The 14998-nt window shown below is 48.6% G+C and overlaps 1 protein-coding gene and 1 non-coding gene across 10 annotated transcripts in view; both read left to right on the top strand.

The window, feature by feature from the left end:
* Positions 1-5418: 5418 nt before the first annotated feature.
* TRNAL-AAG (transfer RNA leucine (anticodon AAG)) lies at positions 5419-5500 on the top strand. Its single transcript has one exon. It is a non-coding gene; the product is annotated as a tRNA-Leu (tRNA).
* A 200-nt stretch (positions 5501-5700) lies between these two features.
* The window catches only part of POLR3E (RNA polymerase III subunit E), a 34339-nt gene continuing 25041 nt past the window's right edge, over positions 5701-14998 (top strand). For 5 of the 9 annotated variants that reach the window (XM_040458790.1, XM_040458788.1, XM_040458794.1 and 2 more), the window contains exons 1-3: positions 5701-5829; positions 12285-12357; positions 13675-13725. In XM_040458790.1, the coding sequence (XP_040314724.1) occupies positions 12322-12357; positions 13675-13725 (87 nt within the window). In that variant the 5' untranslated portion in view covers positions 5701-5829; positions 12285-12321. Of the gene's footprint in view, positions 5830-6090; positions 6471-12284; positions 12358-13674; positions 13726-14326; positions 14632-14998 lie in introns of those variants that run through there. The other 4 variants (XM_040458792.1, XM_040458797.1, XM_040458789.1 and 1 more) reach the window with 3 other exon arrangements.

The raw sequence follows: 14998 nt of genomic DNA, 5'->3' as shown, positions 1-14998 counted from the left end.
CTTGCCTGGGATGGAAGGGGGAGGCAGGCATACAGCTGATTTTGATAACAAGCCTTAGAGAATTGATATACACATGTGTGGCTTTGATTCAATTCAAGTAAGAATTTAAAATATACGAAGTTGGGGCACCTGGGTGGTTCAGTTGGTTGAGCATCTGACTCTTGATATCAGCTCAGATAATGATTAAATGGTTTGTGGGATCAAGCCCTGAGTAGGGCTCTGCACTGACAGCAAGAGCCTGCTTGGGAGTCTCTCAATCTCTCTCTCTGCCCCTCCCCTGCTCTCACTTTCTCTCTCTTAAAATAAATAAAACATTTAAAATAAAATAGGGGTGCCTGGGTGGCTCAGTCGGTTAAGTGTCCGACTTCTGTTCAGGTCATGATCTCACAGTTTGTGAGTTCGAGCCCCACATCGAGCTCTGTGCTGACAGCTCAGAGCCTGGAGCCTGTTTCAGTTTCTGTCTCCCTTTCTCTCTGCTCCTCCCCCACTTGTACACACACACACTCACACTCTCTGTCTCTCTCCCTCTCTCTCAAAAATAAACATTAAAATAATAAAATATCCACGAAGTTAAAAATGCTAAATTAAATTTTCTAAGTTAAAAACTCGCTATAGTAATTAAATGTATTGAGCATCTACTATGTTTTGACTCTAAGGCACCATTGATCTTAAGATATAACATTAATTTATGAATAAGAAAAAAACACTGAAAATAAACCATCTGCCATTGGTCACAGGATGCAGATCAATTGTAGAGACATTAAAATGTGAAGGACAAGTCTTAGAAATGATATACAGTATGTCAGACTTTGCACTGGGCATATAAAGTTATCTCTAACCCTATAACAAATGTCAGTATTATCATGACCATTTCACAGATGAGAAAAAGGAGGCTTAAACGGGTCCCTTTGCAAAAGCATTTGCAAAGAATGTTTTAGTTAATCAAGAAAGAAAGTTGGAGATGCCTGGGTAGCTCAGTTGAGCATCAGACTCTTGATTTTGGCTTAGGTCATGAGTTTATGGTTCCTGAGATACAGCCCCAAAATGGGATTCTCTCTCTCCCTCTGCTTGGGATTCTCTCTCTCCTCTCTCTCTGTCCCTCCCCTTCTCTCTCTAGCTCTCAAAATAAATAAACATTTTTTTAAAAAAAAGGAAAGTTGAAGGTTTAAAGATCAGATGTGGCCATATTTCCAACATGAACAACGCCACCTGCTGCTGTGTTATTCCCGTGACCTACCAGCATCTTCCTGGGACACCAGGAGTGTGTTTGCAAAACTAGAACTTAAAGGAATTGAGGAAGGGTGCCACCACCAGCGGAGTCTACAGCATAATGTGACTCAACACAGGACATCTTAACTCAGATGGGTGTTTGAGTGGTCAAGGGGTGAGGTTACTGCATGCCCTAGTTTACCAGGGAGAGCCCTAGTTCACTCCCGTGTCCCAGTTTTCCTTCCAATTAAGCATTTGTTCCAGAAAAAAAAAAAAAAAAAGTGCTCTGGGCACCATGCTAAGGGTGTATGCTCTGCACACAACTGAAGTGTGTCTTCTGCAAGAACAAATTTCCTTTGGGGGAGGGCTGGGTGATCACTTGAGTTCCTTGGTGGTAGGTAACTCTATGCTGGCTAACTTTAGCAAAGAAGCAGTTTGGGGGGAAGGAAGTAGCTTTTAACAGAATGGAAGCTTACAGAATGAAAGAATCGGGGGGAGGTACCAGGGTGAGTGTGCAGATCCAGGAAGGAGAAGGTAACTGATGGTCTGAAGTTCAGTCTATCACCCTGCTAGTGAGCTAAACCCTGTGGTATCCAGATTCAGATTCCCAGGCTAAAGCCTCTGATTGGTCCAGTCGGGTCTTGTGCCCACCCCCTTAGCTCTTTGATGGACTGTTCCTCCAGGACCACAGGGAGGTTTCCCCAAAGGAAAATCAATATCGGAACCAGAAAATGGGGAAAAGGATTCTGGGAAGGAAAAAAACAACTGATTCCCACCCAGAGTATTCCCTTTCATGAGGAAGAGGAAAAGGGCCTTGAAGGTTAAAGGAGAGTGTTGAGGAAAATTTTCAGATGGTTTTGTGGCAAGCCTATGTCAAAATTTTATTACAATCTTGCTGCAAGAATGGTCCAAAGATTCATATTTGGTAGGAAAATGTTCAAAAAATGTACTTTTTAATACAGTATCACCTATATAGAGTAAATTGCACAGTCTTAGGTATACAACTTGATGAACTTTGAGCATTTACAGCACCCCAGAAATTTCCCTTGGGCCTCTTCCCAAGCAATAATACCCCCACCCACTCCTTCCCCACCACACACACATTGACCAATCTTTTGGCCTCTGTCCTGGTAGACACATTCTATAGGAAATGATTAAATTGAAAAGAATGTTCAGTAAAAGTTCACTATGCTCTTGACTGACAGATGAGAGTCAATTGAGTGGGTAGAAAGCTAGCTTTACGGCACAAATCTCAATGCTATCAAATGTCATAAGAAGAAGCTTAAGCATTTTATCAGGAACATTAATTTCTTTCCAGAAGGAGATTCGTGCAGAAAGGGTTTGTCTCAATCCAGGTTTAGGATAATTTTCCTTTTATAGGAGCAAGAGAGTGAAGAATGGAGGGATCCAGGACTGAGTCCCCATGCCCATCCTCGCTGCCTGCAGCTGAGGGTTTATGACATAGAGACAGCCAGTCTTCACCTGACAGGCCCTAGATTGGGGGTCGGGGGAGAAATGGGCAGTGTCTGACCTGTGGTTCTTCTCCCCTCCATCTGCCCCATTAACCAGGGGCAGAGAAGTAGGCATACCAAGGGATAGTCAGGGTTTCAGCCCTTCCCTCCACCTCCCTACTTAAAGCTGCTAGGACAGACCCTGCTGGAACAGACCCTCAAGACCCTCCTGTGGGCCCAGGAGTTCTGATACAACATTTTGCTTTTCCTGCTTATTACTTTCACATCTGATTCTCACAGACAGCTGTGTAGTAGGGCTGGGAGACTGCAAGAAACTCCCAAACGGAGGCCCTGGGCTCGGCCTTTCGGAATCGACCTGCATCTGTATAGACTCCCTGTTAAATACCCCATCCAGTATGTATTAGTAGAGACAGACGTGAATTGCTCCAGAATGTTCTGTCAGAAATATCTCTAGCTTCATTTGAGCCCCTACCATACAAGGAGGTGTGTGTGTGTGTGTGTGTGTGTGTGTGTGTGTTATTTCTTACAATGGATAGCTACCAGGTAGCACTAGCTTTAGCAGAAAAGGGGTATTTATTGCAATGATAAAAGGATGTCTCCAAGAATGTGAATCCCACTGGGTTCTAGGAAGGGTCTTGAGCTGGGAGTCAGAAACCCTTTAGGATTTTTCTATGACTCTGCTTTTCTCATCGTATCATTCTTTCTTTTTCTATGCATTAGCTTTCTCTACTCCAATCCATTTCACAAAATATGGCCATCCCAAATGCCCCTTTCTCCCTTGTTCTAGTCAGTCCTGGACACTAATGCTTAACACTGTAACACTTAAAATGGTCAAATTAACAAATCAGGAATTCTCTCAAAGGGAATCTGAGTCCTATATCTACCATAGAGCCCACTGGCCATGGTGTGGCAGGGCCAGGGGGTCACAGCACAATGGTGACACTCAGGAATCTACTCTCCAGGCTGGTCAGGCAATTCTTAGAAAAGTGAGCTTAGGCAGAGATTTCAGCAATTATCCTTCACCATGGGGGTATTTCCTTTTGGAAAACCCAGCACACAACTCACAGAGTCCTTCCTAGTACTAAAACACTGTGACTGGATTAATGTTCTATTGATCTGAAGAACTATTCCTCATTTAGTTTTGAATCCCCTGTGGCCTCAACAGACGGCTGGCTGCTTCTGTATTTTTAAAGGATTCCTTTAAAAGCAGCAAACTCTCCTCATGCAATGAAATGTTTGCCTATCAATATTTATGTTAAAAGTAGGTGGGGAAAAAAAGTGGGTTGAGGAAGAATTGAAGAGAAGGAGAAATATCGAATGCCCAAATGTTAGGGTATGTGCCAACTGTTTATTAACCAGAAACTTGAATATAACAATGTAATATAAACAACCTATATGTCCATATTCACATCATGGAATAAATTAAATCTACATGCATGGTGATAGACCTCATAATGTTGGAGTAGAAAAGCAAGTTGCAGAATGATCTTGGCATAATAATATTTATGTAAATGAAAAACATACAGAAGACCATTCAATATATTCACTCTATATATTTTCCATGAGTGTGTATATATATGTATATATGTATATATACACATACAAATACCTATATTTATATCTATAGGTATTAATATCGATTCATACATAGATATATACACACACAAATATCTATGTAGGCATAGACATAGTTATGAAATTATAAGAAATGGATTGAATACACATCAAATCATAATAATAGTTATAGCCAAGGGAGGATGTTTGGGAAGGAGGCTTTATTTTTAATTTGTAATTGTCTAGTATATTTTTATTTTTTAATTTTTTAATTGTCTAGTATATTTTAACTGGAGTTTTTAAAGGATAGCATATTCATACCGTTTCCTGTGTACCTTTTAATAAAAAGTATATACATAGGAAAAGAATTGGAAGTGAAATGCCACAATATTAGGTGGGTGGGAATGTGGATAATTATTTTTTCTTTGAACTTTTTCTGTATTTTTAAATATCTATTTACATCAATATGGATAGATATTTTTAAAGTATATTTGGGTGGAAAAACGGTAGCATATCAATAGTAACAGTATGATGATATTTATGTAAAAACCCATACACACACACACACACACACACACGAAACATCAATTTCCTATGGAGATATATATATATATATATCCACATATCTATATCTATCTATCTATCTATCTATCTATCTATCTCCACATAAATTCACAGCAAAAAGTCCAGAAAGACATAGTAAGTTGAGAACAACAGTCATTTCTGTGGATGAAACTTAGGAGGAGGGTCAAAGGTAAAAGAGCATTTGTACCTTATCTGCATAGTTCTCATATTTTGCAATACTTCACTTACTAGTTGAGTAACTAACAATTAAAACATACAACTTTTCAGAGAAAACTGCCTAAGCCAGCTCCCCTGGTTTAGCCTTCCGAGCCCCCTGGTGCGAGTTACTGGCGAATCCACCATTTCTTCCGGTGATACGTGGCTCCGCCTGAGGTCACCAGGTTAAACAGCCGACTAAGAACACGGATTCTTAAACTGCTTTTTACTCTAAAATCTATTTTAAACAAATCTGGGTCTAAATATTGGAGCAAAGATTTTCTTTTAAATGCTTGATATGTTTGAAATAACTCTACCAGAATAAGTTGAAATACGAAACATGCCAGTAAAATTTGCTTCTAAAAGTATTAAGTAGTTTCTCGGAACACCATTGCCACAACTGGGTAGCGTGGCCGAGCGGTCTAAGGCGCTGGATTAAGGCTCCAGTCTCTTCGGGGGCGTGGGTTCGAATCCCACCGCTGCCAACACTGCTTTTTCCCTTTTTGTCCCTACTGCCTTCCTGCCAGGCTCTGTATCTGCTGTTTTTGTTGGTTCATCAGCACCCCCTGCTGCCAGACCCGGCAGACGGCCTGCATGAATGGAGAGGCGGAGAGGGCGGGGCCACGCGCGCCGGGGCGGGGCATTGTGGGTAAAAGGAAGCGCTAGGCCCGGCCCCGCTCCCCCCACGTGTCCGCTGGAGTTTCTCCACCAGCAACATGGCCGCTGCTTAAGAGAAGAGCAGGGCCGCCGCCGCCTCTGCAGCCCGCGGGTACCTGGGCCGTTGCCGCCGCCCGCGCGCGGCCCCCGCGGAGAGGTGAGTGCCGAGCAGGCAGCGCACGCCCGTGCTTGAGCCGGGCCGCACTCGCGAGGTGGGCCTGGGCTGGGCTGCCGAGTAGGCCGGGAGGCCCGCGCCGAGCCCAGGGGCTGGGGGCCTCTCAGGACTCGGGCGGGAAGGATGGACGGCTGACCTCCGTTGATCCGGGCCGGCCGCGGCCTCAGACCTCGGTCCTGCCCGGTAGTCGAGGACGCCGCGGGCGAGGCTGCCGGCGGTGACTCAGGGTCTAGCCACCTTGCCCCGCCCGGCCCAGGCGGGCATCCTACGGGAGCACCTGTCCGAAGGCAGCCGGTGTCCCGCCAGCGCGGCTAGTCGTGCGGATGGTCAGGGACGGGGGCCTGACCACCCGTGAGGGAGGCGAAACCCATTGGACAGTGTGGCCCGGGGCCGGCGACCCGCCCCGCTGGGCAGGGGGAGGGTACCCAAAGCCTGCCCGGGCCCCTTTCTCGCCGCTGAACCAGATCAGCCTCCGCCCGGCAAGGCCCGGCATTCTTCATTCATCTATTCAGGCCACCATTCAGCGTTAACTGAGAGCCAGCAACGTGCGGCGGATACGGCCCTGACCATTTGGTCGGAGGAGGTGTCAGCAAGCACGTCAAGTAAACCAGTACATAAACAAGGTCGTTCAGTTATATTAGCTTTAGAATCGTTGGGTGATAGAGGAGATCTTAGCAGTCGCCACAGTTTCTTCGTCTGTAAAATGGGGATAATAAAATTTCCTACCTCTTAGGGCTGTTGATGAGGGCTAAATAGGGTAAGGCGCGAGAAGCCCCAGCTCCTGCGTTTGATGTGTGGCGGCGTTATATTCTACGTTGGAAGAAAACATGTTGCCAAGTAATAACAAAGTTACCTGCGGGTTACATTCATTACCTTTTTTAAGCCTCACTGTAGTCCTGGGGGGATGTGTACTTTCATTATCCCCATTTTAGGGATGAAAATAGCGAGACTTTTCAAGATTAAGCAATCCCAGGTGGGCCATGGCTGGGAAGTAGTTGAGGTGGGATTTGAACCGGGGTAGTTCTGCTCTGAGAGTCCAGGCTCTTACCCCCTATACCATACTGCCTTTTACTTGAAAGGTGTGCAGCATAGTGGTTAAGAAAGGGATCATTGACATCAGCCGGACCCAGGTTTCTGCTCTGGTTCTGCTTTCCTTCAGCACTGTGACCTTGGACGAATTACTTATACTCTCTGAATCTTCGTTTCCTCATTTTTTAATTGGGAATGATGAATCTTGACTTAAAGGACTATTGAGAAGATGAGAACGTGTGTGAAGTCTTTAGAGAAGGGTCTGATGCTCAATTAAGAGCTAATTAGTTCTTTTTCTCAAGGCTAACTCTTTAACAGAGGTGGAAACAGAGGTGGCCCAGAGAGGGGAGATGCCTTGCCCTGGAGGCACAGAGACAGTTAGAATCCTGGCCTTGAGACCCTTTGCCTTGGGGCACTCTCCTCTTAACTGTGTTGTATTTTGTCCTCTCCCCCCAGTAGCTGGAGAGTCTTTGAAATTGCCTGTGCATTTACGATTGGATGACAGGTTAGATTCCTAGGCACACAGGGATACACCCAGGTGTGGTATTTAGGTATTTCCCTTGGCTCCACCTGCTACCCTTGTCCCCTTTACATTTGTTGGCAGCTCCCTGTTGGGGGAAATTTTGTGTGCCCAAGGCCATGGAGCCACCCCCAGAATACCATTATGGCTGCAAGATGCCCGGTTGAGGCCAGGGTGGTCATTGGTAGTCACTGCAGTTGGGGAAGCTTGACTTGTGGCTGGGAAGCCTGCTTCTGCCTGGGCCATAGCCTCTGTCTGTTCTCAAGTACCCATGAGGCCCACACTGTGAGGCCACCAGTCTCTGGTTGGGCCTGAGTTAGGCTTACTGGGTTAAGGGTCTGTAACCACCTGATTTCACGTACTCATTTAATTATTCTTTGTACTGTATCCAGTGTCTACTTCATGCCAGGCACTGTTCTAGGCACTGGGAGAACAGCGTGAATTTTAAAAAGACTAATACTGGGGTGCCTGGGTGGCTCATTTAGTTAAGTGTCCAACTCTTGATTTCTGCTCGGGTCATGATCTTGTGGTTGGTAGGATCGGCCCCGCATCAGGCTCTGCACCGAAGGTGCGGAGTCTGCTAGCCTGCTTGGGAATATCTCGCTCTCTCTCAAAATAAATAAAATTAAAAAAAAAAAGAAAGAGGGGCGCCTGGGTGGCGCAGTCGGTTAAGCGTCCGACTTCAACCAGGTCACGATCTCGCGGTCCGTGATTTCGAGCCCCGCGTCAGGCTCTGGGCTGATGGCTCGGAGCCTGGAGCCTGTTTCCGATTCTGTGTCTCCCTCTCTCTCTGCCCCTCCACCGTTCATGCTCTGTCTCTCTCTGTCCCAAAAATAAATAAACATTGAAAAAAAAATTAAAAAAAAAAAAGAAAGATAATAATCCTTATAACAACTTGATGAAGTATGTATAATCATCTCCACTTTATGGTTGAGGTAATTGAAGCATTGAGAGACCCACGTGGAGCTTCTGTTCTAGTGCAGAAGGTGGACAACACATAAGCACGTAGAATAGGTAGTTTCAGACTGTGATAAGAACCATGAAGGGAATAAAATGGACGTGGTGGTGCCTGGGAACCAGTTGGTGGAGGAGCTCTTTAAGATGGGTGGTCAAGGAACCTCTCCTCCTGGAAGGGGGTTGGGTGGCAGTGATACCTAATGAAAAAGATCCAGCTTTGAAAACACCTGGGGAAAATTGGTGGCATGCAAATTTCCTGAGACAGGCTGGGGCCTGGCCTCTTGGAGGCCCAGCAAGTGGCTACCTGGCCATGTAGCTAGTGAGAGAAAGGCAAGGCCAAGATCATATAGGGCCTTGGGGCCATGGAAGGGAATTTGGATTTTATTCTATGTGGCAGTTGAAGCGTTTTGAGCAGGAGAATGATGTGCTTTACTTTTCTGCAGGGACAGCTCTGGCTGTCTCTGAGAGGGTTGGAGGTAGAAAAGAGGAGCCTCAGGGAAACTTGTTGAAGGGGGACTTTTTTTTCTTTTCTTTTTTTTTTTTTAACTTTATCAAGAGACAGGGAGAGGGGGAGAGAGAACGAACGAACGAGAACACAAGCCGGGGAGGGGCAGAGAGAGAGAATTCCAAGCAGGCTCCACAGGGTCAGGGCTCGAACCTACGAACCCGAACCGTGAGATCATGCCCTGAGCCGAAACCAAAAGTGGGATGCTTACTGAATTGAGCCAGCCACACACCCCAGAAGGGGTACTTTTAAAATCGTGGATCAAGATTTATTAGTAAATGGCGCCTGGCTGGCTCAGTCTGTGGAGCATGTGGCTTTTGATCTCTTGGTGGTGAGTTGGAACCCCATGTTGGGCATAGAGATTACTTAAAAAAAAAATTTATTAGGGGGATGTAAAATCACCTCAGAGGATTGTTACCAGTATGTTTAATTTTAATGGACAAGGGTAGAAAACACCACTGCCCCACATATAGTAGGGGCAGTTATGGGTGTGTGAAGCCTTGGTTTAGTTACATAATTTTGTGTATGTTCTGGGTCATGTATATGAAATGGATTTCTTACTAGAGGTTTTAGGCTGAAAACTTGGAAAGCCACCGCGTTGGATGCTGTTGGCTGGGAGGCTGAAAGGAAGTGAGAACCCTGCGTCGCCCTGGTCACTGTACCGTGGGAGGGGGGAGGAGCACCAGCTCCAGGTCGGTCAGCCTCCCTGAGCTCCCCAGGGACCAGGGGAGAGGCCAGCAGAGCACAGCTAGGGAGCCCAGCAACAGCCGAGAAAGCCGGTTTCTCAGGAATGATTACGTCAGGGGAACCTCCCAGGCTACGCCTCTTGTACGTGTGACCCGTTCCACTCAGGTGGAAGTTCGCAGTCTCTGTTGTCCACAGAACCAGCTCAGAGGAGAGAGGTGCTTGACGTACATCGGCGGCACTTGGCAACCAGTGCAGATGGGCAGGAGCGGGCACCTAAAACTGTCGGTTTGGGGCTTCTGGTTTACATCTAGGCCTTCAGCCAGAAGTGTTGAGGTAGCCGGCTTCCCCTGGCCTGCTTCTTGCCCCCTCAAGTCTTCCTCCACTCAGAAACCTGTGGTAGCTCCCCATTAAGTAGCCTTCCTGTGGTTCGTTTATTCAGAAAGCAGGTATGTAGGGAGTGCCTGCTGTGGGCTCAGGGGGATACAGCAAGGGACAGAATAGAGCAGAGCCTCTGCCTTCGTGTAATTTGCGGCCTAGTGGCAGTGGGGGTGGGGACAGGTGATAAATCAGAGCTATAAACTGTCAGGTGGCGATGTGTGCATCAGAGCAGGGACGGGAGTTGGAGGGGGGTGTTGCACTTTTGGATAGGGTGGACAGAGAAAGTCTCAGTGGTGAGGTGACATTTGAGCAAAAACCTGGAAGAGGTGAGGGAGGGAGCCATGAGAGGCTCCCAGGGTAGAACTGTTCCCAAGGCCTGAGGTTGGGGAAGAAGGAGGAAGGGAGCCCGGGGGAGGCGAGGTCTGAGAGGGAAAGGGGCCGTGGTGTCAACAGGTGCGTCATAAAGACTTGAGCTTCTGCCCTGAGTGGGACAGGAGGCCTTCAAGGTAGAGGCGTGACAGGCTCCGACATGACTTTCAGAAGGATCACTGGCACTGGCTGTGGGGATGGGCAAAGATCATAGCGTCTCAGGTGGGGCAGGGAGAGCATTTATTTAGGCCATTGCTGTCATGCAGGCAGACATTGGAGCTGTCTGGACTGGGGAGGTAGCAGTGGGGGTGCCCAGACCCCAGACCTACCTTAAAGGTAGAGTTGACCGGAGTTGTTGGTGTGGGGTGATGGGAACAGAGGCCTCAGGGATGAGGCTGGTGTTGGTGCCAGGCAGGCTGAGTTTAGAACGTGTATCTGGAATGCATGAGATGATTTCAGGTGGTGCAGCTCAGCCATTGAATCCCACTCCTGGTGAAGGTATTACACCCTTTTAAGTTTGAGAGAGAGAGAGCAGGTGAGAGCAAGTGCAGGAAGGGCAGAGAGAATCCCAAGCAGGCTCCATGTGACTCAGGTCTCGAACTCACAAACTGGGAGATCATGACCTGAGCCGAAATCAAGACTCGGACGCTTAACCAACTGAGCCACCCAGGCTCCCTGATGCCCTTTTAAATATTCACTAGCTCAGTTAAATAGATGAGACAAAAATGGTGATGGTCTTACCCAGAACTAGGGGGCTGGGGGCTGGGGGCTGCTGGGATTCTGAAGGGACCCACGTGGGAATATGAAGGGTTAGCCCAGCCAAATTACTCCCCCTCTGCCATGGAGACCTACAGCCTTTCCTCTCCAGTTGCTTGAGGTGATTCCGGTCACCTGGAATCCCTCCTCCAAATCCTTCTATCCTTCAGGGCGCAGCCCAAATGCCCCCCCCCCCCCCCCCGCCTTCTCCCCGGCAGGAGAGTGGGCTCCCCTCTCTGTGAGTGAGCTCCCCTACCTGTAGTTGTTACCTGGAGTCACATGGCCTGGCTTTGAAGTCCAGTGCATCCTCTTGTTCTGTGGCTTGGCTAATACACGCAAAGCGTCCCTGAGTTCCAGTTTCCCATTAGAAAATGGGGACAGTCAAGCCATCTTTTTTGCGGGGTTGTTGTGTTGAATACATTAAAGTGTGTGAAGAGGGGCGCCTGGGTGGCGCAGTCGGTTAAGCGTCCGACTTCAGCCAGGTCACGATCTCACAGTCCGTGAGTTCGAGCCCCGCATCGGGCTCTGGGCTGATGGCTCAGAGCCTGGAGCCTGTTTCCGATTCTGTGTCTCCCTCTCTCTCTGCCCCTCCCCCGTTCATGCTCTGTCTCTCTCTGTCCCAAAAATAAATAAACGTTGAAAAAAAAAAATTTTTAAAATAAAATAAAATAACCATTATTAAAAAAATAAAAATAAAAAAATAAAGTGTGTGAAGAGAGTCATTTTGTGTCACACAAAACGGGAGAATCGTCTCACGCGGGGCTAGGCTTCAAGTTCACTTAAAAGTCAAATATCAGACTCAGAGTCATTCTGGAAAGCCTTGGGACTGCCTGTTCTTCCTGTTGGACGTCAGACTCGTCCTTAATGCTTCCTCGTGGCCCCAAACTAGTGCTCGGGTGTTTTCATCATGGCTGTGGACCAGCCAACCTCCATCTTCCTGCCTGGCAGTGAACTCTACTTTGGGAGTGGTCAAAAACCCCTTAAAACTCGTCATTTATTCTTCCCTGTGGGTGCAGACGACATGTGCTGCCTCGGGTCCACCTGTTTGCACCTTGGGTTTAGTGATTTCTCTTTTTGTTTGCATTGGCCGTCCATTGTTGACTCCAGAAAAGATGTTGAAAGAGGGTCAGTTGCCGTGTCTCAGGCTCTTCCCTCCCAGAGCAGGGCCTGTTGCAGCATGGGCAACCCTGAGTGTTGGCTGAACGACTGACTCAGGCCTCTTGCTCTCCCTTGCAGGTTGAGTCTGAGGATCGTGCGGCTGGCCCCCCCTAGTATGGCCAATGAAGAGGATGACCCAGTCGTACAGGAGGTAACTGCTGCTTCCCACCTTCTGCCAGGGCCACCAGGGAGAAGTGCCCAGGGATGAGTCCCCTTCCGTCTGTCCTCAGGCCGGCCTGGCATCTGTTGGCATCCCAGGGACCCCTAAGCCAGGCTATTCCCTCTTCCTCCAGATACCTGCCTGGCTGAACCCTTCACTTCCTCCCAGTCTCTGATCTAGCATCTCCTTGTCAAAGAGAATTCCCTGACACACCCCGCCGCCTTTGTGTGGCTTTCTCCTGTATGCCTTCCCTGCCCCCACCAGACCCCTGAACATGGCCGTGCCTTGTGCTTGGTTACAATACTCACCATCCCCTGGACATAAATCTCCTTCCGCTAGAATGTAGGCTTCACCAGGGAGGGCTTCTGTTCTTTCACCATTGTATCAGCAAAGCCAAGTTCAGTGCCTGTCCCTTAGATACTCAGTGGCTATTTGTTGAATGTGTGAATGGGTTTGACAATTCCCCCTTCCTGGGCACACCAAGAAGTCATTCAACAGTGTTCACTGGATCCATTGTACGCGGGGCGGGGGCTGTGACAGCAGTGAGGGAGGCAGTGTCTTGCCCTCAGGAAACCTAGGATCTGTGGGCAACACTGAAAGGAAGGAGTCTCAAGATGTAGGTGGTGGGAAGGTAGGTTCCAGAGGCCGGATCAGGACACATCCTAGTGCCTCCAGGTGGGCCTTTGCACATGCCGTTCCCTCCACCTAGAATGCCCTTCACACAGGCCTCCCTTGCGCCGATGCCCTTCACTCCTCCTTTGGGCCTGGTGGTGGGAGAGAACATGGTTCATACGAAGAGCCGGCAAGCAGGGAGGTAAAACCGCTGCTCGGTGGGGCAGGGTGGTCAGTGTTGAGAAGAAAGCAAGTTTGGCCAGATTATTCTTGGAGCGGCTTGCGGACCTCCCTAAGAGGGGTGTGACAGGTGGTCCAGGGTAGGTGGTAGAGGCCAGGGGAGGAAGTGCAGCCAAGTGGGTAGGCTGTTCTCTGCCCCAGCCTCATCAGAAAAGCATTTGACCTGGTTCGGGATGCATCCTGATCTGAGCGCCCCTGGGGAAGGTACATTTTTATTGAGTAATAGTGGCCCTGGGAGGGGGCCAGCAACTCTTGTTCCGGTCTCCCTGGGAGCTGTAGGGAGGGAGGCTGGAGACTTCATCCCCTTTGTTTCTAGCAGTAGCTGAGCTGTTCCCTCCTCCCCCAAACTGCCTCTAGGAGCCACTATCCCTTCCTGAAATCTGAGGAGCGGGGGATGCCGGGGCAAGCCAGGCACTGGTTCTGTCTCCTGCTTAAGTCTTCTTCCCTTGTTCCCAGATCGATGTGTACTTGGCCAAAAGTCTGGCGGAGAAGCTCTATCTGTTTCAGGTAATGATGAGACCTGAGGGTGAAGGGAAACCTCGAGGGTTGGAGTGGGGGGATCCTCAGCCTTGCTGGGTGTTCTGGGCACAGAGTGGGCGATAAGGTGGTTTTCTTGGCCTTTGTGGGCGGGCAGGTTAATAGTCTCTCATTTTGAAGATGGGAAAACCAAGGCAGCTGTGAGAGGCAGAACAGTGTAGTGGTTAAAGCTTGGGCTCTGGGGACAGGCAGCTGCATTGAGGCCCAGCTCCATCGTGACTTAGCTGTGAGCCCTCGAGCCAGGCCCTTAAGCTCTCTGTGCCTCCGTTTCCCCGTTTGCAAAATGGTGGCGGTAACACTATACCTGCCCTGTAGGGTCCCCTTTGGGGTGGGGTGAATCCACACTAAAGTGCTCGAAACACTGCCCAACACGGACCTCAGCACCACAGTCTATTTTAGGACAGTTTTGTCCCCTGTCTCCCTTCCTGCCTACATCCCTAGACAACCACTAACCTGTTTTCTCGCTGAATTTGCCTGTTCTGGATGTTTCATACATACAGAATCATGTCATATGGGCTTCTTTTACCTAGCATCATGTTCTCAAGGTTTACTCATAGCATGTATCAGTGCTTCATTCCTCTTTATGGATGAATAGTACTCCATTGTGTGGATATATACACCACATTTCGTTTATCCATTCACTGATGGGTGTTTGGGTTGTTTTCACTTTGGGCCCATTAGGAACGGTGCTGCTGTGAATGCCCCCGTACAGGTATTTTCATTTCTCTTGGGCATATCCCTAGGAGCCGAATTGCTGGGTCCACTGGATACTCTGTGTTTAATGTTTAGAGTAATGGACAGACTGCTTTGTACCAGTTTACATTTCCAACAATAAGTATGGTTTTAAGTATTTTGTCTCCTGTCGCCTGTGAGAAGGTAAGGCACAGCGAGGCTAGTAACTTGCAAGGGGCCCAGGGCAGGGTGGTGATGGTGGTGCCCCAAGTGTGAGCTGGGAAGGGGCCCAGCGTCCTTCCTCACCAGCCCCGCAGGGTCTGCCTTTACAGGCCATGCGGCTGGGGGCCTGTCCTTCAGGCCTTCTGAACCGATTTCCGTGATTGGCTGCAAAATGATGGGGGAACTGGCAGTGGTGACAGTGACCCCATATGTGTTCGCGGTGTGCCAGGCCCTGGGCTAGTGGCCACCCCTGTCAGCCTCCTTCCCTGCCCCAAGCAGCCCTGTGAGGTAAGGACACCCTGTGAAGTGAGGAGCCGGCCCAAGCGCATAGGCTGCCAGAGGCAGAGTT

Source organism: Herpailurus yagouaroundi, unplaced genomic scaffold, assembly GCF_014898765.1.
Source record: "Herpailurus yagouaroundi ecotype Mexico unplaced genomic scaffold, PumYag 222, whole genome shotgun sequence".
NCBI classification, from domain to species: Eukaryota; Metazoa; Chordata; class Mammalia; order Carnivora; family Felidae; genus Herpailurus; species Herpailurus yagouaroundi.
Note: the sequence above shows the minus strand (reverse complement) of the source record. Positions and strands in the feature narration are given on the sequence as shown.